General features: G+C 39.4%; 1 protein-coding gene across 2 annotated transcripts in view; it reads left to right on the top strand.

Moving 5' to 3' along the window:
- The first annotated feature begins 10,149 nt into the window (after positions 1-10,149).
- Positions 10,150-24,012, top strand: part of LOC148876757 (uncharacterized) — a 46,053-nt gene continuing 32,190 nt past the window's right edge. The window contains exons 1-4 of one of the 2 annotated variants that reach the window (XM_088968012.1): positions 10,150-10,697; positions 10,780-10,920; positions 11,087-11,314; positions 12,531-12,738. In XM_088968012.1, coding sequence (XP_088824138.1) covers positions 10,372-10,697; positions 10,780-10,920; positions 11,087-11,314; positions 12,531-12,738 — 903 coding nt within the window. In that variant the 5' untranslated portion in view covers positions 10,150-10,371. The remainder of the gene's footprint in view (positions 10,698-10,779; positions 10,921-11,086; positions 11,315-12,530; positions 12,739-24,012) is intronic. The other variant, XM_088968020.1, reaches the window with a different exon arrangement.

Below are 24,012 nucleotides of genomic sequence, written 5' to 3'. Positions count from 1 at the left end.
TTAAAATCCCCAAATGGCTCCTGGACTTCCAACCGTATTGAAATTGCCCAAATATTCAAACAATCAATACTGGATGTTGGGAGTCAACAAGAAGCCTTTGACCCGAGTGTACTAGACATAGTCCCTATTCCTACCCTATTTTCATCACAAACAGACTCTCTATTGGCCCCGCCCACATTTGAAGAAATTTCGGTGGTAGTTCAACAATTGCACTCGCACAAAGCTCCAAGACCCGATGGGTTTACAGCTCATTTCTATCAGTATTCCTGGGAACTAATTGGCTCAAATGTCTTTGCTATGGTCTTAAAACTTTTTGATACTGAATTCTTGCCAAAAGAAATTAATGACAAAAATCTGGTTTTTGCAGGAGCTGATATCTCCCTTCCAGTCAGGCTTCCTTAAGGAAAGACAAATATCAGATAATATTCTTCTGATAAAGGAAATCATGCACAAACTGAAGCTTCAAAAAAAATGCAAGGGTTTCATTGCTTTAAAGTTAGATATGTTCAAGGCATTTGACAAAGTGGGATGGAAGCTTCTATACCATGTCCTACAAAAAATGGATTTTCCCATGAAGTGGTGTAACATGATATATCAATGCACGTCGACTGCCACCTTCTCCATTAAAATTGTAGGTGAGGCTCATGATCATTTCAGCCTGAACTATGGGGTAAGGCAGGGAGACCCCATCTCCCCCTACCTGTTCATCATAGGCATGGAAGCACTCACTCAACTCCTGAATCAAGCATCAGCATCTGGACAGCTAGAGGGTATTCGAATCAGCCAAAATGGTACCCCCATAACTCATCTTCTTTTTGCAGATGACTGCATTTTTTTCTACAAAGCTGGCATAGGACAGGTTAAATCTTTGGTTAATGTCCTAAATACTTTTAAAAGCATGTCGGGGCAAAAAATAAACTATTCAAAATCAAATATATCCTTTAGTAGAAATGTCCCACGGCATCACTGCAAATTCTTCTCTCACATTCTACGAGTAAGGAAACAATTTACTGGTGCTAAATATCTAGGAGTTCCAATGGGAACAAACACACGGCTATGTTCTTCACACAAGGAGATTGTGGATAGGATATCTTCTAAGATAAATTCATGGAGCTCCAAATTACTATCACAAGCTGGTAGAACAACACTAGTAAAGTCAGGTCAGTCCTTCAGTCTATGCCAATCTATATCATGGCAACATCAATCTTGCCAAAAGCAATAGCCTCCAAATTAGACAAAATGACAAAGTCATTCTGGTGGGGTGACAAAGATAAGGCGTCCAAGCACACCATATCAGGGAACAAGCTATGCAAGCCAAAAGAAGAAGGAGGCCTAGGATTTAGAACTTATGGCATCATGAATCAAGCCATGTTCGAGAAACAAATATGGAGGCTTTTAACAGATAAGCAAGGGCTATGGAGCAAGCAAGTCAAGCGAAAGTACTTCCCTCATACCTCCTATTTTGCATCAAAAAAAGGAAGTCGTACATCTCAATGGTGGCAACCAGCACACCAGCTACTACCATTGTTGTGATCAAATCTACTGTGGTCCATCAAGAATGGGAAAGATGTCTCTGTCACTTCAGATCCCTGGGTCACTCCAGCAATTCTTTTCGGCCTCCACTATCCAACATATTATGGCAACACATATAGAGCCAAGTTAGTTGGCTGATCTACTGGCTTAAACCCCTCTACAATTCCACAGTTACCCACCTACATCATTGTTCAAGAATGGTACAACTCACTGGCTCAAAACCCAGGGAAGCAACAAGCATTAATGAGTCTCAGCAAATTTGCAATAATCATTTATTGCTTATAGGAAGCTAGAAACAAAATGATATTTGAGAATGCTAGACAGGAGCCGGTACAGGTGGTAAAGGCAGCAAGTTCCTTCATTTTTTAGTGCAAGTCATCTACACAATTATCATCTCAAGACCATCACGTGCACCGCAATAATCCGCCCATTATGTATATTGATGGTTCCTTTGATCTAGTTATAGGTCACGCAGGACGTGGATTCATCCTCCAACAAGCCAATGAGCAATCCACCTATGCAGAAGGCAAACCATGTTGGGCCATCAGCAGCTATGATGCTGAAATACAAGCCCTTTTGATCGGGTTGCAAATTGCGCTTTCAAGAGGAACAAAGCTTTTTTTGGTCTATACAAACAGTATAGAGCTAGTTGACTTTGCTAATACAAATCATGTTAAACATTGGATAGAATAGTTGCATAGGAGCTATCTAAGAAGATTAATATCCTCTTTTGAAGTCATATATTTTGTACATATACCCTAGAAGCTACAATTAGGCAGCCCATACTTTTGCTTACATTTCTTGTAAGGGCAAACCAAAGGTATCTTATGGTAGCTCAGGCCCGAACCATGTAAGTTCTATAATTTGATATTATAATATATATATATATATATATATATATATATATATATATATATATATATATATATATATATATATATATATATATATATATATATATATCATGGACTGCCCTAGCCATTTGCGCCAGGGCAGGGGTGGCAGGTGTAGGCTGCTGCTACAGGCTGTTACTGCAAGGTACGGACTCGACAGGCGTGCCATCTTTTCAGAGACGGCGGGCAGATCACCACCTGGCAAGGGATCCGAGCACTGCCACTGGATCCGGTAGGTACGGATGTCAGCAGATCTCTCTGCAGTCTGCCGAGCTACTGTACACCGAACCACCTGGGGCAGATTTGCCTTGCACCGAGGTGCCCGCACTGGAGGTGAGCCTTAAGCAAGTTTGAACAGAAGTCTCGATAGTGCTGCCCCGAGGTGTTTCTCCCTCGGGACACTTAGCCAAAAGCCAGGGTGCTCCCTTCTTAGGAAGGGAGAGCTCGGGGCCCCTTAGGAGGAGCTTAGGTCTCAAGGGGAGCTCTGTCTTTAGGCTTGGGGCAAACTGGGCCTTGCTACTCGATGAGTTGTCACACCTACCGAGTCGTTTGGCCGGGCCTCGGCGAGCTCGCTGCGCCGAGTAGTGGCCAAGCTGTCACGCTAAATTGTCACTTATGCCAGGTCATGTCCACGTGTCCCCGTGCTACGAGGTCGGGCCAAATCCCCCTAAATCAGTACACTTACTGCCAACTAGCATAACATAGAAAGCCTACAATCCCACGGGTTTCAACATCTTTTTAGGGCCCTATGCGTAGGAATGGCAATGTGTGAGTTCACAGTTCTTGGGGATCGAATCCCTAAAACATTTTAACTAAAGGTTTTATTGAAAAATAGATTTAATTAAAATAAAAAATTAAATATAAATAATATTTTAGATATTTGTATATATATTATTAATAATATTTAATATATAAATCGAAACAAGGTAAGATAATGGCTTCACTCGAGTTTGAATATGCTAACCACAACATATTGCTGGCCACGCACATCCTGCCATATATTGAGAACATTGGTTATATTTTACATTACCAATATTCCTGATGTACAACCAAATGCATGTGGTCAACAGATTTGGACAAGTTCAGATTTGTGCCCCACAAAGTCCCACAATACATTCTCGTCGTGTATTGAAAACATCTCCCGATAATGGCATCATTGATTTTGTTACTATCATCGGGAGATATTCCCAATACATGGAGGGGATGTGTTGTGGGACGTTGTGGGGCACCCCCTTGTGGAGCGCAAATGTGAACTCAATCTGGACTCCTGGCAAAATACCAAGGCAATCCCATTCCTGATCCAATGGGGGTTGGGAGGCTGGGTAAATTGCAATCCCCAGTTCCCCACCTATGTGTACATTTAGTGGAGGTTAAACCATGAGCATGCCACATGCCATATTGCCATCAACTTATAAAAAGAGAGGAAAAGGGGAAAAACATGCCACATGCCATCAATTATGTACATCTAATAAGGGTATTTCTCCAAGCATGTTTTCATCAAAATTCACAAGCCTGTGTTTGGTTTGAAGGAAAAAGTAGGGAAAGGAAGGGAAAGATAGGGAAACCTATACAAGGTTTGTAAAGGTTTCCTAACTTTCCCTCCCTTTCCCTACATTTACCTTCAAATCAAACATAGCATAAGGGTTTGATTGGTCAAAACATTTCCCCTTTTATCATAAAAATTAAATCACATATTTACTATTACTGGCATTATATTATATAAGAGTTTTAATTTTTACTCTTTCATCTTTGCTTTCACGTGTGCACCTACACTTAATGATTAAATGATTCTTAAAAATTTAATAAAAAAGTATGACTCTTTAATAAATGTACAAACAAATATAACATTAATTTATTGAATAAATTACACTTGAGAAGTAGTGACACCTTCAACCCTTATCTTTCTTTTGTAACCCTGTATTTCCAGTTCCAGCACTTTACCCCTAATTAATTAATAGGGTTAACGACAAAGTGAAATTATCAAATTGCCCATTGGAAATTCCGTGGGCTGATAGCAATAAATGATGAAATAAAACTATAAAAACATCCACTCTAAAGTATTTGAACATGAATTCTTTGCCATGTGATCAACCACTCCTTCCAACACTTAGATGGGAAAAATCAGTGCACCGAAACAACCTGCACCACATCACCTCGGATACCTCAAGAGTTGTAGGAGTGATCTCGGAAATTGTCTACCATAAGGGCGGACCCGTATATCCCCAAGTGATCTCGGAAAATTGGCAATAACGTTCAAAACGTAGCCGCCTAAGACATCGGTTCTACCCTGGACACCTCAGGATATCAGGTGACCCAGGCACAGTTCAGCACTCCGGCAGAATAATCCCAACCTGCCATGTCAGCATGGGGAATGTGTTTTCGAGCATTCAATGCCCCTGAGATTCTGGAGAACGTGTCAAGCAAATGACGGAAATGGCAAGCGGCCCATCCGGATAATGCTCCCATGGGTCTCTAAGAATTTGGTCGCCAAGATCAATCACCTTTGAGAATCTTGGAAAGGCTTTGATCATCCCTTGATTCCATAAAGGGGCCTTCACCTTCACAAGGTATGCTCTTTGATAAGGTATTCTAGCTCTCTTTGCTTAGAGTTATTTTTTGGATTGTCTAGCTCGGCACTAACTTGACCTTTGGAGCTTCCTCGCCTAGGCTCACCACTCAGGCTCTTTAATGTCCTCTCTCTTACAAGGCTTGTGCCATTCCTCGCTCTCAGTCGAAGACTCGAGCAGATCGAGCACCATCAATTGGCGCCACCTGTGGGAAACAATAGAAAAGTCATTCTCATCTCCCACCACTTTCAATACCAGTTACCTTAATTGATCAACATGACTTCACACAATGAAAAGGACACTCAGACCAATGCCATTGAAGCAACCCCCATTGACCCCTCAATAGTCCTAATAGGGGTTAACCCCCAACAATTCCAATAATTGATGACTTTCATGCAGGGTATAGATCTTCGAATGAAGACATGGGAAGATCGCCACCGCTACTCAACTGGCAAGCCAAGCAGAGACCTCTAACGTCCCTGAACTTACTCGCCCTCCTCCTTTGTTCATCAAGATCAGAGAGCCACGTCGAGGACTTAAGACATCGAACTTTGAAACCTACAATGGCATGATAGATCTTGTGGACCACGTAGAAAGCTTCTAGGCCCTCATGCTTCTTCTAGGCCCCCTGGCCTTCCCCACCACAATCTGCTAGACAACTTGGATGTGGTATTCTGCGCTCTCTCTAGGCTCCATCACAAGTTGGAAGCAATTTTCCGACTTGTTCATTTCTCACTTTAACACTAGCCGAAGATACAATAAGACTACGACAAGCTTGATGTCTATCCAACTGCGTTTTGGAGAGAGTATTTGGGAGTATGTTCACAAATTCAACCTAGAGTGCCTACGCATCTGGGACCTCAACCCAACAGTGCAGGTCACTGCCACGACCGATGGAGTATGAGACCGGTTCCTCAGAGTCTCCCTGGCCAAGAATCCCCCACAAAACATGAAAGGCTTCCTCGATCGAGCACAAAAATACATGAACGCGAAAGAGCTTATGGCAGATGGAGGAGACATGGCGAGGTGACCAGGGAGGCGGGAAGAGGAAAAAACAAAGACAAGAACCATGGGGAAAGCAACAAAAGAGGATGATGTGAGCATAGGTCACCCAGAAGATCGAAGTCATCGGCCAAAAGGTTACAAACTCCCCTAGCCAAGTATCATAGCTTTACGACACTTAACATGAAATGGGGAGAGATTCTCATGCAAATCAAGAAGGCGGAGTATCTGAAGTGGACACCTCACATGAAAGGAAACCTAGAGAATTGGAACCAAGACAAGTATTGCCACTTCCATAAAGCGAAGGGTCATGACACCAAATATTGTCGAGATAATAGAAATGAGATTGAAGAGTTAATCAGAAGGGGCTACCTAAAACAATTCACAAAGAAGGAAGAACGTGCACCCGAGCATCCTAGGCACCAATGCAACGAGACAGATGACGAGGAGCAGATCGTCGGGATGATAGCTAATAACTGGAGGTTTGATGGTGGTTGGTTGTAGTACCTTAGCAAGAAAGAATTCAGAGTTGCATCATGAATATGAAAACCCCCCCAAAGAAGTCAAGGTCTAAAGAGGCCTTCTTCACTGAAGATGATCTCCAGGGAGTATATTTCCCGCATGGCAATGCGGTGGTTGTAAAGCTTATCATCGCCAAGTACAAGGTAAAATGCATATTCATATACAACAGGAGCTTGATCGATATCCTATTCGTGGAAGCCTTTAAGAAGATGAAGGAACTTACCCCAACTAACGTGCCTCTAGTTGATTTTACTAGGGATGTTATATGCCCCTTGCGCAAAATAAACTTGTTGGTTTTGTCAGGGACCACGACGAACAAGCAGAGGCTAAAACATGATTTCTTGATTGTTGATTCACCATTGCCCTACAATGCCATTGAAGGATGCCCTTTGCTTCATGCTCTCTGTGAAGTGGTATCAACAGAGGCACTTTGGTGTTTGAATAGAGATTAAGGGTGATTGCAAAAGTTTTGGGTTGCATGAGGTGGGGTGAGATATCTTATTTTGATTGGGCAATTTGAAGACTAATTGTGTTTTCAAAATGAAAAACCCAAAATCACTGTATTCAAAGCCCAAAATGTAGATATAAAACAATTAAACAACATTCGTTTTCAAAACCCAAAACCTAAATTTAGTTATTAAAAATTAAATTAAAAAGATTAATATGGGTCTTACATCTTTGTAATTGACAATATATTCTGATCTATTTTATTTGAAACCCAATATGAATTTATATATTTTTTTAATTTGATTTAAGATTTTAAATGAGATCTTATTGGTAAACAATAACTAGGGGTTACCCGAACCATGGGCCTTTTTTGTGAACTGAACCGGTAGTACTAATTTTTGGAAAACTGGTAATCGGAACCGAACCGAAACCAATTGGTTAACCAGTTGATCGGTTCGGTTAACCATTGGTTCAGTTTGTCATTTTTTCAGTTTTTATAATATTTATTATAATATATATAATTATAAATATATATAAAAAATATTATATTTTAAATAATAAATAGTATATAATATATAATATATATATATTTATATATAATGTATATTTATTAATTTATAATATATAAAATATATAATATACATAAATATATCAAAAATATATAGAAAAACATGTATACCAATCGATTCAGTTAACCGCCAATTTTTTATATTGGTTAAACTGAAACCGAACTAATTCCTTTGGTTTTTTTAAAAACATCGAACCAAAACCAACCGACCAGTTCGGTTAACCGGTTTTTCAGTTTTTTTGCTCACCCCTAACAATAATCCACTTTATTTGGTATTTACTATTTATCTAATAAATCTATTTAGAGTTATTTATTTTTAAAAGTTAAATAAGGGTGCTTCCTAAAAGTTAAATCAAGTTTTTAATTAATAAAGCATTTTCTTTTTAAAAAAATCATTTAAAAACATACATGGATTTATGGTAATCTTTTAATGGTGTATTTAATAGACTATGGATAAACTTGTGTTAAGCTAATAAAATAACTGTCTATTGAGAAAGTTTATTAGGAGTGAAACTATCCACTTTTTGAATCCTATTTCTTGAATTAATAGGATGCCATGTGTATGAATGGTGGTAGTGGGCTGTGGGTTTTAGCAACAACTTCCTAGAGAATGCCACATGTCTAGTTTTCTAGAAAAATGAAAAGGCCACACGTCTGAATGGTAGGGGGATGTAGCTTGGTAGTGGGCTATTAGCTTTAGCAGGAATTTCTCAATAATTGTCACGTGTCTAGCTTTCCAGAAAATGACGAGGCCACTTGTCTGAATGGCAGTAGTGGGTTGTAGGTTCTAACAACTTCTCAAAAAATGCCACATGTTTAGATTTCTAGAAAAATGAAAAGACCATGTGTCTAAATGTTGTGGGTTGTAGCATGAAGACTTTATATATATATATATATATATATATATATATATATTTATATATATATTTATATTTGATGGTCTTGGTATTAGAGCAAAATCAGGTTCATTCATTCCAAGTCCATCTAGTTTATTTCCATTTTGAGTTGACTACATCTTGTGATGATTGTGTATGGCAATTTGACTTCTTTTTCTATATCAATCTTTTTAGTTTGCATCATTGCTTCTTGCTGATCATGGCAATTGACAGTTCCATTCTATGTAGACCTAGCAATTGGGTTGGGTGGGTTAGGTTTGAGTTGGGTTAAGACACTTTGGGTTGGGCCAGCAACTACTAGACCCTAACCCTAAATGTTTGGGTTATGGTTAACCTATAGGTCAATTCAGTTCATCCCTAAAAATATCTAAACTTTTAAAATAAAGAAAAAAATATTTAAATTAAAAGAATTAACCTTAAAATTCCAAATATAAAATAAAAACTTGAACATTCAATGATTCAAAGAATAAAGACTAAAGACTAAATAGTAAAGATTAAAGAGTGAAAAATTTCTAATAATATATAAATAGTCCCAATTGAACTTGACAATAATCCCAAAGTGGATAAGTCAGGTGATTCTCAAATTTATGTAACTAAATATAAGACCTTAACCTTGTGTTTTTTGGGTTGGGTCGGGTGGATTTTTGAGTTGGATCAACTTTTTGCCATGTCTATTTCTAAGATAGTTTATAAAAGGAGAGAGAGAGAGGAAAAACAAGAGCAAAATTAGCTTTGACATTTTCTTTTAACATATCGTGTATTAGTGTTATATGGGACTATTTGTAAGTTTGTTTTTGTGGTTTACTTAATGATTATCCTTTTTAACCAAAAAAAAAGTAGGTTTTGAAAGTTAGGCATGTTTAAGGTAAGGGGTGTAAACGGATCAAATTTAAATAGAATATGGCAATATCTGAAATGAAATCCGATTAAAATTAATATTTGAATTCGATCAATTAATTATTTTAGATAATTAATAAATATTTTATTTATATAAAATATATAAATATATAAATATATAAATTATTTATATAATTTAATTATTAAATATGTAAATTATAAAATATTTAAATATTCCAAATATTATATATAAGAATAAAATAATCATTTGAATTTGAATATCTATTTAATTGAATAAAGTCATATCTAAATTCGAATCCAATTAGCTATTCAATACAATGTTTTCAAAACCAGACCGGACTGAATGGTCTGACTAGAAAAACCAGGAATCAATCACTTGATTAATTTCGTTTTACCCCAAAATCGCAATTTGACAAAAAACCGTTGATTTGATCGATGAACCATTGACCTGGGTGGTTGAACTATCAAATTATTCGACCCAAAAATGATTTTTAGCCGTTTTTTATTTTTTAATTTTTTGTCAGAATGGACTATTCATTCAGACCAGACGATCAAACTATTCAACCCGCGAACCGAACCCACAATCGATTTCTGTCCGGTCCGGTTTTAAAAACCTTGATTCGATATATCCGAATTCGATATTCGATATTCGAAATTGAATTTTGGAATACCGTTGAAACCCTACATTTAAGTATTTTGTTGAGGGTATAAATGCATATGCCTCGCGACCTGACAACCACTATCTCTCTCGCTTTGCATTTATTAGTGTTGTGCTGGCGACGGGCGTTTTCAGCTAATCCGAAATCCGAAATGACAAATAACTCCCCATTATTGTCCATAAGGACCATAACCAATGAAAATTTGGGTTGACCTTAATGTGTGAAGTTTCCACCGGCATTTTTCTTTCTTTTAAGTTAATTTCCGAGCTCGTTCTGTCGCCCGTTTTAAAAATTTGCACAAAATTCTCTCTCTCTCACTTCGTACTCTCCTTGTCGTTCTCTCATGAATCCCTGTCTGTTTTTACTCTACCTTGCAGCTGATTCCCGTCAATAGTGGATGGACTCCTGATGCTTTAATTGGCCGCCATGGCTCCCGCCTGCGATAGGACCGACGCCATTGTCGTTCGTTGCAGATGTGTTTCCAGAGAGAATGGTGGTTTCCATGGCGAGAATCACTCGACTTCCATTGACCAAACATGTCCCCAATGCGGCGCCAAATGTGATCCTTCTTCATCATCTTTATGTTATCTTCTTAGCTCTGATTCGCGATCCCAGAAAGATCTGGAGAAGGTTTGGAGATGCATTTCCGCTGCTGCCAAGGGTTTTACCATCGGAGCTGGTCTCAAAGGCGGTCTTGCTGCCTTCGCGATCCTCGCTCGGCTGAGGAAGGGAACATTCTCTGCCTCTGCAAGGTGAAGAGGTTTTGTTATTTTTATATTTGGTTGGTGCCTGGAGGGGGCTTTGATTCGATTTCGCATTCCTTTTACTATTCAGGAAGGCGGGAACGGTTTCGAATCGCGAAGCGATTATTATAGCCGTTAAGGAGACTCTTAGATATGGTCTCTTCCTCGGCACCTTTGCGGGTACATTTGTTACTGTAGATGAGTGTATAGCTGCTTTGGGAGGACATCGTAGGTATGTTACCATTCTTCTCATGTGAATTTGTGTTGTTTGGATCCTTAAAGGCATTTTTTTTGTCACGGGTATTTGGTGATTCAGTCTTATACTTATTTACTAGAGCTGAAGGGAATTTTAATGTTTTTTTCTCACGCAGAGACTCAAAACTCTTGTTCTGATTCAGGACCGCAAGATGGAGGACACTGTTAGCAGGGGCGGTTGCTGGGCCTTCCTTACTTTTGACTGGACCAAACACACAGCATGCAAGCTTGGCAATTTACATCCTTATGCGAGCTGCCGTCTTAGCTTCTAGATGTGGAATAAAAAGTAAACGATTTGGACGCATTTGTAAACCTTTGACTTGGGCCCACGGGGACATTTTCCTTATGTGCCTCTCTTCTTCCCAAATCCTGTATGTGACCTTTCTGCACAGTAAGATTTCTCAATTTAATATCTTTTGGCTTCTACTGCCAGAATTTTATTTCTTAGTTTTTATATTGAATTTGTCCTGATTTTGTATTCTATATGTCCATCTTTGTGGCAACAACTAGTGATTTTCTAGTTTTATTTAAGAAAGTTATTTTTTATTATGAATCTACATAACTCACAGGGTGGGAATAAAATTTGCTTAATTTTTACATGCACGAAGAGCAAGTGAAATTAGAAGCATTCCGTCCTCTTCTAAGTTCTAACGAATGGATCCTTTGCCAAACGTTTGCTAAATGAGACTCTTTAGACCATTCTCACCACAGAATGAGAGAACAAAGTACTAGGAGTTATAGCAATGACCGACTCATCTTGATGTCTGTTGTCTCTAAAAGGGCATTTTCATCCTTTTCACTGTCCTACTAAGAGGGGTAAAGCCTTGTTCACACATTTAAGAAAGCTGACCCAGTAGTTGAAATGGTTAGTTGGCATCCCTCAGTCCCTCTCCTCTCCGTGGTATGGCTAGTGGACCTCGAGTGCATGCTCTGTTCCCCACCCCTGATACCCCTGTACTATATACTATGTAATACCAATAATAATAATAAAAAGGTGGCTGGCCTGTTTGCAGTCCAATTTGACCTTATCTCAATTCTCAAGGTTACCCGGTCATCTATAATCGTCATCATAAAGGACTGTTGTAAAAGTTTTCAGGATGGCTTTACATATTTACTTAGCGAAAACACTAGTATATCTCTTCTTATTACTTATAAAAAAATTCTCCTCTTATTGGTCGTAGCCTTAGGTGCTTGGTTTGTCAGTTGGTGTACTACAAGTTTGCAATATGCAAGCATGTGGTTCTGTTCTTGTGCTTGTATCACCCATTGTGAATCAAATGAAGAGAAAGGAAAGTCCGTTGAAATATTTGATTACTATTGTCTAAAGGAACTTCTCACATCTGTACTTTTTACTGAATATTTTCATTGATATGCATCTCATCCTTGCCATTAGATGGTGGAAATATTTGAATATGATTACCACATTGTAGTTTTTAATATGGTGCATCTAAAATCATGACCATGATGTCTTTATGATGTCGATTTTTGTGTGTCTGCATGCTCCTTACAATCTATGCTACTTTGAAGGATCAATCAGCAGAGAGATTCAAGTCTTAGATTATTGATCAACTCGTTTTCTTTTGGCAGGTCTGCTTACATATTGAAGCAAGACAGCCTGCCTTCATCATACAGATCTTTTTTGAATAAACATGGTGGAAAGGATTCTGTTATTTTACAAGGAGTAAAAGAAATCGCAAGCAACATCCCCTTTACTAATTTGAAAGGGATACAGAAGTATTACAGATCCCAGGGTGTGAACATAAAATTAGATCCTAAAATGAAAGTGCCATGTTCGGTATGCCTTCACAAATTTCTTGCTCCCTTTTTCTGTTTGCAACTGTGACCATTTTGTTGTACTGAAACTTTTTTGTAAGAATTGTGGTTGTAAACTACCTCTCACTACTTATGTATATGAATTTGATAGGATTACTTCATCATCATCATCCAAGCCTTATCCCAACCATAGGGGGTTGGCCACATGAATCCTGTTTCACCATTCCATTCTGTTTAATGCCATATCCATTGTTAAATTATAAGCACTTATTCATTTCTTACTACTTTGACCCATGTCCTCTTTATTTACCCCTAGCCCTTCTAGCCCCTTCAACTTGAAACAAATCACTTCTTCTTATGGGTGCTATCAGTGGTCTTATTTGCACGTGAGCAAACCATCTTATTCTACTTTCTCTTATTTTATCATCCATTGGATTGGCTCCTAGGTTCTTTCAAATGACTTAATTTCTGACTTCTAATTTGATAGGATTACATGATGATCCAAAAAATTTGATGGCTTCACACATTGATCGAATTGAGGGTTCAAGAAGGAAGTTTTTACCCTTGTCCTATGTTAATGGATATTGATACAACTATTGGAATCCGACACAGATATGAGGTGTTAGACTCAGCAAGCCTGAAAACAAGTTGTGTGTGTGTGTGCGTATAAATAAGTTATATATATATATATATGTATGCAAGTATTGGAATCCGACACTGAACATATCTATATGTGTGTGCGTGTTATAAATAATGAGATAATTGTTGAAAAATAGAAAAAAAATAAAATGTATATGTGTAGATCGCAAACAACACCAAGCAAACATTTCAAGTATTCCAAATGTATCATTAAAAAATTGAGGTTCTTTAGTCACATCTGTCACATTACAGATGTGACAAATAGAAGAGACCCCTCAAATATTGTACAGTATCCGACCTATGTTAATGAATGTTGGTATTAGTATCTGAATCTGAAACAGATAAGAGGTGTTATTCATCAAAAAAAAAATCATATAAGAGGTGTTGGACTCAACAAGCCTGAGAAAATAAAATTTGGGGACTGCTGCTATACTTTAGTTTCAAGGTTACAGTTTTTTAGTGATGTTATAAAAAAATGAGACAATTGTTGAAAAAGAAATACAAAAACACTAAATCAATGTAGATGCATAACTCAATGCAAACAAAACTGAGCAAACAAATCAAGTATTACAAATTTATTATTCATGTCCAAATGTTGCCATAAGAGTTTGAGGTTCTTTAGTCACATTACAGATGTGGCATTTTTTCTTTTCAATTATAATAGCACTTGTTTTCTCTGGTTGATGGGTGACAGTAACTTGGGTCCAGTTTCGTCCCCTTTAACCTCTGTGAACCAGCAGGGAGCAAAGTTCGATCAGCTACAGTGGATGAAACACCCCTCCTACTTCCAAGACAAACCCGATATGTGGTACTCCAGAAGCAAAGCAGATTGGAGAGATGATGTTGCGGATGAAGATTGGAGTAGCTTTGGCGATTCTGAAGATGTTAACTATTTAGAAGAGTGCTCAAGTTTTGGAAGGTTGGAAGGCACAGTCCAGGTATTTTTGGACAAAGAAGACGACATGTGCCTGGACTCTCTCTGTTTGAGGCGGAAAATATTAGTGGTACTTAGGTTGGTGATCTTTCTGGACAAAGAGAAGATTACAGAGGTGCGACTTCTATATAGGAGTGGTTTAATCAACTCCCACCAGTTGTAGTTGGGGTCTTTTAGTGATCAAGAAGGAAAGGAACTGGGCTTACTAAAGCAACAAGCTCAGGATGACTGGGTGATGGATTTGCAGGGGAACCATTCAACCTTATTAGCAGATCCAATTGAAGGAACAAATCCAGTGTTGACTCAGACCGGGGCAAGCATGCTGCACTCTCACTCAGACAGGGCTGAATCAAATGGAGAGGGGAACCTTATTGCTGGAATAGGGAAACAATACCTCTTTGCCTATTATGCAAGCTCCTTCACACTTGGGGTAATCTCTGTAACTATGATGGTTAGTTTTGAGTACTGATTCCCCTTCCGTTGCCTTTGCAAACTTACCATCTCCCATCGTTGTTCCTGGCATGCCTGCAGTTGTTCCTGAAGGGGGAGTGGATGGTGAAAGGGGAAATTCTGTAGGGGGTGTGTACCAAGAATTAGATCTTTCCAAGACAATACAAGGGACTGGTGCGGAAAATAAAGGCCATTCTGGAAATGTTGGAAAGGGTAGGGAAGAAGTGAATCCACTGGAAATTCAGCTTCAAAGGGGTGTCAGCATGGAGAAGGAACCAAGTGTATCAGATAATGGAAAGGAAAAAGAAATATGCCCTGATCAAGTAGGATGAGTAGGGATTTCCAGATTGAAGATGACCCTGTGATTGATCTAGCAGTGAAAATGGGGCTAAAGGTGGATAATGCCAAGGATTCAGAACCTACACCTAAGGTAGGTAAAGGGATGGGGGGGTGGGGAAGAAGGAAGGGAGGCATGTAGGTAGCCAGGGGTTGGGGATAAACATCAATTGTGACCATGAGGATCATTAGTTGGAATGTGAGGGGTTTAGGGAGTCCCACGAAGAGAAGAGAAATCAAGGATATCAAGGAAATGTTGAGGAAAGAAAAACCTGATTTAGTGCTGATTTAGGAGTCCAAAATCTAGGAGGTTGATAGTAAATGGATCAGAGGCTTTTGGGGAGAGAGGAAAATTGGGTGGAGCTTTGCCCCATCGTGGGGAGCTTTGGGGGCATCATAACAATCTGGAGAGATGAAACCGTGCAGTGCATCAAAGAGCTGGTGGGTAAATACTCAGTGTCTGTAAAATTAAGGAACGTATAGGATGGGTTTGAATGGGTTCTCACTTCTCACAAATGTGTATGGGCCAAACCCTTACAGAGAAAGAAATCTGTTTTGGGATGACTTAGCAGACATCATAGGACTGTGGGAAGGACCGTGGTGTCTAGGGGGAGATTTTAACATAACTAGGTTTGTGGAAGAATCAAATGGGTGTAGGAGAAGGGTCACTACAAGCCTGAGAAAAATTTATGAGTTCATAGAGGCCTTTGAATTGAAAGATTTCTCTCTGGGGCAATTGAGATTTACATGCTCCAATCTTTAGGCTAATCTGATATGTTCTAAACTTGACAGGTTTTAAGTGTCACAAGATTGGGAAAGCATTGGGCAGACTTGCTAGGAAGAACTTTGCCTAGAATTACTTCAAACCATTGGCCGATATGCTTGTTTTAGAGGAAATCCGATGGAGGTATGATCCCTTTTAGATTTGAAAACATGTGGCTTACCCATCTGGAGTTTAAAGATAGGGTAAAGGAGTGGTGGGCTTCTCAGTTATAGCTTCCAAGATGGGAAGGCCAAAAGTTCTTGAAGAAGTTGCAGGTGCTCAAAGAGAAAATAAAAGAGTGGGATAAACGGAAATTCGGGAGACTGGAAGAAAAGGAAGCCAATTTGATCTCTCAAATTGAGGAATTTGACAGGAAGGAGGTGGATGGTCCCATACCTGATAGTGACAGAGGTTTGAGGTGACCTTTGAAGAAGGGTTTAGAGGCTACCCTCTTAAGAGAGGAAATTTGTTGGAAACAAAAAGCTAGAGAAAGATGGATTAAGGAAGGAGATCGGAATACAAGATATTTTCATAGCATTGTGAATGGCAAGAGGAGGAAGAGTGAAATTACTTCATTATGTGTGGGGACACTGATATCACAGATCAAAGTGAGATAGCCAAGACATTTGTGAATCATTTTAGAGCAATCTTTCAAAGACCATTTAATGAGAGACAGTCAATTGAAGATCTAGAATGGGAGGTGTTGAGAGAAGATCAAGTGGAGCTCCTGGAAAAAAGATTTGAGGAGGGGGAAATTAGGGAAGCAATTTTCTCAATGGACATATCTAAAGCTCTGGGTCCCGATGATTTTACATTGGCTTTCTATCAAGATTGTTGGGAGTTAATCCAAGCTGATTTGGCCAGAGTGCTCAATGAATTCCATAGTAGGGGTCAAATTATCTTGGAAATGAACTCCACTTTCATAGCTTTGGTCCCTAAGAAATCAGGTGCCATCCATCCAAGGGATTTCTGACCTATCAGCCTAGTAACCAACATATACAAAAACATTGCCAAGGTCCTATCCCTTAGGGTGAAAAAGGTACTCCCATCTCTGATTTCTTAGTTTCAAGGGGCCCTTCATTCAAGATAGGCAAATTGTGGATCAGATTTTAATTGCTAATGAGTGTGTTGAGGCTCAAAAGAGATTAAGAAAGAAGGGAATTGTGGTTAAGTTGGAATTGGAGAAAGCCTATGATCTTGTGGATTGGAAGATTTTAATTAACATTTTGAGAAATTGTGGCTTTGGGGAGTTGTGGTGTAACTAGGTCAAAGGATGCTTGCAATCAAGTCTATGATACTGTGGATTGGACTTGGAGAAAGCCTATGATCTTGTGGATTGGGAGATTTTAATAACATCTCTGATTTCTTAGTTTCCAGGGGCCCTTCATTCAAGATAGGCAAATTGTGGATCAGATTTTAATTGCTAATGAGTGTGTTGAGTCCCAGAAGAGATTAAGAAAGAAGGGAATTGTGGTTAAGTTGGACTTGGAGAAAGCCTATGATCTTGTGGATTGGAAGATTTTAATTAACATTTTGAGAAATTGTGGCTTTGGGGAGTTGTGGTGTAAATGGGTCAGAGGATGCTTGCAATCAAGTCATTGCTTTGGTCACTCAAATTCTTAGGATTTAGGTGACAACCCCAAACCACTCAGCTTTTGGAACCTAGTGGTGGAAAGGTTTAAGAAGCGATTAGCTGGATGGAAACACAATTATATTTCTCCGGGAGGGAGAATAACCTTAATTAAATCCATCTTAGCTAACCTTCCTATCTATTATATGTCGGTTTTCAAGATGCCCCAAATTGTGGTGAAAAAAATTGAAAAGATTATGAGAGACTTTTTGTGGGAACCTGGGGAAGGGAAGAAAGATCATTTGCTTAGTTGGGAGAAGGTGATAAAGTTAAAAGTAGAAGGAGATTGGGGATTGGAACTTTGATATTCAAAAACTTGGCCCTGTTGAGTAAATAGCTGTAGAGATTTCCGAAAGAAAGTCAAAGACTTTGGCATAAAGTGGTGGCAAGTGTCCACAGACTGTCAAACAATGGATGGGATGAATTGGTCTTGGGTTAGAAGATTAGGTTTTGGGAAGATATTTGGCTTGGGGAGTTCCCATTGAAGGAGACCTTTCCCTCCCTTTACACTCTTTTCAATCTCAAAGGTAGACCAGTGTCGGTGTTTTAAAAGCGCAAGGGCCAATTTGTGCCTAAGGCGCAAGGCAAGGCATTCACCTTTTTAAGCAAGGCGCAAAATTACAAAAAAAAAGCTAAAAAAAAGCCAAAAAATTCAAAAAAAAAAGCCAAAAAATTCAAAAAAAATGCAAAAAATATTAAACATGATGTTAATTAAAAATATAAACTTAGATTTTAAAATAAATGTTTTAAAAAACCTATTATCTAAAATTAAAATACATAAACATAACATGTAAAGCGTATTCAAATGAAAATTTAAAAATAAAAGCAAACATATAAAGCATTTTTAATCACGTAAATCCCACAATCTCTTTTTTTCTTTAATTGCATTGCTTCAAGTAGCTAACGTGATGTAAAACATATTGCATTCTTGATTCTATGAATCACCTTTGTACCACACCCCTCAAGGCAAGCCTGAACAAGTCTATGTTAAGGTCTGAAATTATTATTTCTCACATAAAAAATAATGATTTTATAACTTTCATTGCCTTTTAAGAAGATATTTTATTGTAATGAATGAATGAGCAACATTAGCAAATAGGGGGTTCTCGGAGCAAGGCACATTAGGCGTGCGCCTAGAACCTGGGCGAGGCTCATACCCCAAAATGCTTTTGGCCTGTGCGCCTAGGCATGCCTTTTAAATCATTGACCAGTGTCAGAATTTATTAGTCCCTCTCTTTCCCCTCGAGTTGAACTGGAACTTGGGCTTCACTAGAAACCTTAGAGAATCTGAAATCCCCAATGTGTCTACTTTGATTACATTGCTGAACTCTGTGGTTCTTGGGGATGGGGATGTGGTAGTAGGGTGTGGACTCTAAATCATGTTGGGCTCTTCACTTGTAAATCTTTGTTTAATTCACTTGTAGCCTCTTCATCTTCCCATCCTCCTTTCCCTGATAAGGAAATCTGGTGTTCCCCTATTCCTCTTAGAGTCAATGCTTTCTATTGGGAAGTGTATCACAGCTACATTAACACATGTGATAAGCTCCAAAGGAAGAGACCAAACTGGTGTTTACCCCCAATTGGTGCTGTTTATGTAAGTTAAATGGTGAGACTGCACTTCATCTCTTAATCTCTTGTCCCTTTGTTGGCTTTCTTTGGGATTGGTTTGCTTCACTTTTTGGTTGTAGATGGCTCCCTCCTATCAGCTTGCAAGGATTGTTTATCCCTTCTGTTAGAGCTAGCCGAATAAGGGTAGATTAATCATTCTATTTCTGTTAAGTTATGTGCTTATGTGGAAGTTTTAATAGAGACTTCCTGTTCCATACTTAAGTGGGGGGCAGTTTAGTCTTTGTACAACTAATTAGAGGTTAATCCATATTAGGGTCGACTGATAGGGTTTATGCTATCAAATTCGACTGTTCTTCTTCTTCCTTCTTCTTCTATCTCTCTTACTCTCTACTAGTTCGAACTACTTAAACAGATCTGTCAAAACATGGTATCAGAGCCATAAACGAAGGAGAAGAAGGCTGTGACTTCAAGATTTCCTTCCTGCGACTTCAAGTTCTTTCTTGTCCTTTTTTTCTTCTTCTTTGGTCTGTGAATCTGAGGTACACAATCTGATAGCCGTGGCATCTGTTATTTATTTTTTGTTTTAGGATTGCTGCAGTTCCTATTACGTGTATTAGGAAGGTGTGGCAACCCTAGGATATCAGCCTAATACTGCTGCCACCATTTGTGACAACCCTAGTCGTGTGGTGGTGCTTGTGGTGTTTACCCTCTACTGAACAATTTCAAGAGGGTTTGTGTGTGGTTGCTTGAGTTGTTGCATTGCTGTCATGGTGGCTACTGTTTATGGGTTGTCAGTAGTGATGTGAACAGGAATTATTTTTGTGTGTGGTTGCTTGAGTGTTGTGTTGTTGTAATGGTGCCTAATATTTCTGGGATGTCAGTTGTGGTGTGAACAAAACAAATTTGTGCTGAAAGAAGTGGCCGAATACCTCAGCCTAGTAGCTTTCATCAATGTTCTAATCTGGATGGTAGCCGAATCTGGTCAAAACATCCGGTTCTTAACCTTAATCTTAGTCTACCTCAAGTTGTTGATTGTGACTAGTTGTGAGATTGTTATCAGTTTGCTATAGTGTTGCCTTGACAGCAGTAGTTGGTTGGTGACTGAGAGTTCAGCATTAGAGATAGTAGTGGGGGACATAATGGCAGCAACGGGAGATGGTTCTAGTGATCAGAAACCGAGTGTGATGATCCCCTCCGACTATTTGGGTGTGCAGATGACCTCCATTAAACTTAATGGTGAGAATTATGTGCCATGGGCCAAGTCAGTGGAAGTTTTCCTCAAGGCAAAGAGGAAAGTGAAACATGTGAAGGAAGATAAACCATCAACTGACTCCCTAGGGTTTGATGACTGGGAACAAGAAGATGCCCAAATCATGACATGGTTATAGAATAGTATGGAACCCAAAATAAGTGCCAACTTTATGTTCTTAGGTACAACTAAGGACATATGGGGACATGCCAAGAAGCTTTATTCTGGGCAGGATAATACTACAAGGGTATATCAACTCTATCAGGAGTATTTCGATTTGCAGCAAGGGAATAAAACCCTAGAAAAGTACTATGCCAGTATGAAGAACCTTAGAAATGAACTCAATGTCTATCATCCCCTCACTCCAAATGTTAAGGTTCAGCAACAACAGAGGGAACTACTAGATGTCACTAGGTTCTTAGTGGGGTTGAAATTAGAATGTTAGGACCCAAATATTGGAGGCTCTACTCTTCCTACACTTGAGGAAGTTTTTGCACGGCTTCGTAGGATTTCTTTGGGATCTACAGAGAATCCCACACAGGCTAACAGATAAGCATTTGTGATAGCTAGAGGAGGTGGACGTGGTACTAGAGGGGGAAGACATGTCTCCCGAGGAGGTCGTGGTGGTTCTGTATTTGGCCATGGTGGTGGTCGTGACTCAGGGGGAGGCCGTGGTAAAGGAAAAAGTAACTCTACAAGAAAGTGTACCCATTGTGGCAGGGACAGACATTCGGTGAATTTCTGTTATGATCCCATGGCCCTCCTTCTACATGGGCTAATCATGCAATAGCTGGTGGGGTTGATGTCAGTGATAACCAACAGGCAGATCTAACACCTTCCACATCTACATTTGTTTCCGGGAAGGAGATGGTGAGTGTACCGTGTGATGAGTATGAGAGGTTTCTCTAGGCTACTTCACAACATACTACAGCCACCCTTGCCCACTCAGGTATAGCTTGTGTGGCATCCAAACCCTCTCCATGGATTATTGACTCTGGAGCCTCTGATCACATGACCGGGACTCCAGGTGTGTTCTCTTCCTTCTCTAAAACTTCCACATCTCAAATTGTTACCCTTGCCAATAGTTCCTCTTCTCCCATCTGTGGTATTGGTAATGTTGACACGACTTCTCTTTCTTTATCATATGTTCTATATGTCCCTAAGTTTCCATTCAATCTTATGTCTGTTAGTAAATTAACCAAGACTCTTAATTGCTCTATTACATTTTTCCCTTCCTTTTGTGTTTTTCAAGATCTTAAGACGGGGAAGAAGATTGGTGGGGGGCATGAGGCTGGTGGATTGTATTACCTTGACGGTAGTGGATCGTCAGTTGCACTTCAGATTTCACTCACTCCTCTATAGTGGCATTATCGAATGGGACATCCATCTCTCAAGGCACTCAAAATACTAGTTTCGTCCTTGAGTCATTTGTTGTCTTTATAGTGTGGGAAACATCGTATTTTGTCACTTTTATTGATGATTGTTCAAGGATGACATGGATTTATTTAATGAATGAAAGGAGTGAATTGTTTTCCATTTTTCAAATATTCAATGCTGAAATACGTACACAATTTGGTGTTCCAATCAAAGTTCTTCATTCAGATAACGGTCGTGAGTACTTTCTTACTTCCTTTCAATAGTATTTAGAACAGCATGGCATCATTCATCAAACTTCATATGCATCCACTCCTCAACAAAATGGGGTGGCTGAACGAAAGAACCACCATCTCCTTGAAACTGCTCGGTCTATTCTTCATCATATGAGTGTTCCTAAACGATTTTGGAGTGATGCTGTACTTACTGCGTGTTTCCTTATTAATTGGATGCCCTCCTTTATTCTTCATGGTCGGTCTCCCTTTTCTATTTTGTTCCCCACCTTGTCTCCCTTTCCATTAACACCCCACATATTTGGCTGTGTGTGCTTTGTTAACAATCTGAGTCCTAGGATAGACAAGTTGGATGCATGCTCTATTAAGTGTCTTTCTTGGCTACTCTCGGACTCAAAAAGGGTACAAGTGTTACAATCCCATTACTCGAAAGTGCTATTATCTGTCATGATGTCACCTTTTTTGAGTCTATCCCCTTCTTCTCGGGACTTGAAGCATCAATATCTCCACTTTTACTTCCTCTTCCTCTTTCAATCAGTGATCCCGTTTCGGTTGTTCTAGCTGGAGTTGACCCTTCACCTCCTCTAGTGCAGATCCCTACTGAACGACCACCGATCCAACATGTGTATACTCATCGACAGACACCAGCTCCTCCAGCTTCTACCTTGTTTACGGATCCTGTTGTTGTTCCTGTCCCAGAACCTTCAGGACTTGATCTTCCCATTGCTTTACGGAAAGGTAAACGTAGTTGTACCCTCCATCCCATTTCCAATTTTGTTTCAGTTTCTTGCCTTTCCGCTTCACATCGCCAATTTGTTTCACTGTTGTCATCTATTTCTATACCTAAGAATGTCCAAGAGGCTCTTAGCTCACTTAGTGGCGGTAGGCAATGGAGGAGGAACTCTCTGCCCTTCAGTATACTTAAACGTGGGAGCTCACTACTCTTCCTCCCGGTAAGCATGTTGTGGGTTGTAAATGGGTGTATACTGTTAAATACTTGCCGGATGGTAGTGTGGAGTGTCTGAAGGTCAGACTTGTTGCTAAAGGTTATTCATAGTTGTATGGGCTGGACTATATGGAGATCTTCTCTCCAGTGGCTAAGGTTGGCTCTATCCGTGTCTTAATTTCCTTGGCAGTTATGTATGATTGGCCCTTATTTCAACTCGACATTAAAAATGCCTTCATGGTGACCTTATGGAGGAGGTATATATGGAGCAACCACTTGGGTTTGTTGCTCAGGGGGGGTGATGGTAAGGTGTGTAGATTGAAAAAGGCAATTTATGGGTTGAAACAATCACCTCGTGCTTGGTTTGGGAAGTTTAGTGAAGTGGTGAAGAATTTTGGAATGAAACAATGCCAGGTTGACCACTCAGTGTTCAGCTATGATTCAGAAGTCGGAAAGATTTTACTAGTGGTCTATGTGGATGATATTGTCATAACTGGTAGTGACAAATTGGGGATCGATAAACTAAAGGTCTTTCTGCAAAACCATTTTCAAACAAAAGACCTTGGGACATTGAAGTATTTCTTGGGTATAGAAGTTGCTAGATCAAAACAAGGTGTAAACATGTGCCAAAGAAAATATGTTTTTGATCTGCTAGATGAAACAAGACTTTAGGTGCAAAATCGGCTGAAACTCCCATGGAGCCAAATGCTAAGTTGAGCAGTGATATAGGGGAAATATTTGATGGTCCTGGAAGGTATAGACGGTTAGTGGGGAAGCTGAACTATTTGATTATCACGAGACCAGACATCCTCCTTTGCAGTCAGTGTGGTGAAACAATTTATGCAGAAACCTCGGGCACCTCACTGGAATGCAGTTCTTAGAATTGTAAGGTACCTAAACGGAGCTCCAGGCCGTGGGTTATTGTACAAACCAGGAGGAAGACTTGAGGTAATTGGGTATACAGATGCAAATTGGGCAGGCTCTGTGTCTGATAGAAGATCTACTATAGGTTACTGCACATTTCTTGGAGGAGATCTTGTGACATGGATGAGTAAGAAACAAACGGTTGTGACAAGGAGCAGTGTTGAAGCCGAATACAGAGCCATGGCACACACTACATGTGAATTAGTATGATTGAGGAATCTCCTACAAGAAATCGGGTTCTCCATGGAT

This window comes from Nelumbo lutea, chromosome 1 (genome assembly GCF_056320005.1).
Source record: "Nelumbo lutea isolate HS-2025 chromosome 1, American lotus-T2T, whole genome shotgun sequence".
Lineage (NCBI taxonomy): Eukaryota > Viridiplantae > Streptophyta > Magnoliopsida > Proteales > Nelumbonaceae > Nelumbo > Nelumbo lutea.
This window is presented reverse-complemented; position numbering and strand designations above follow the sequence as displayed.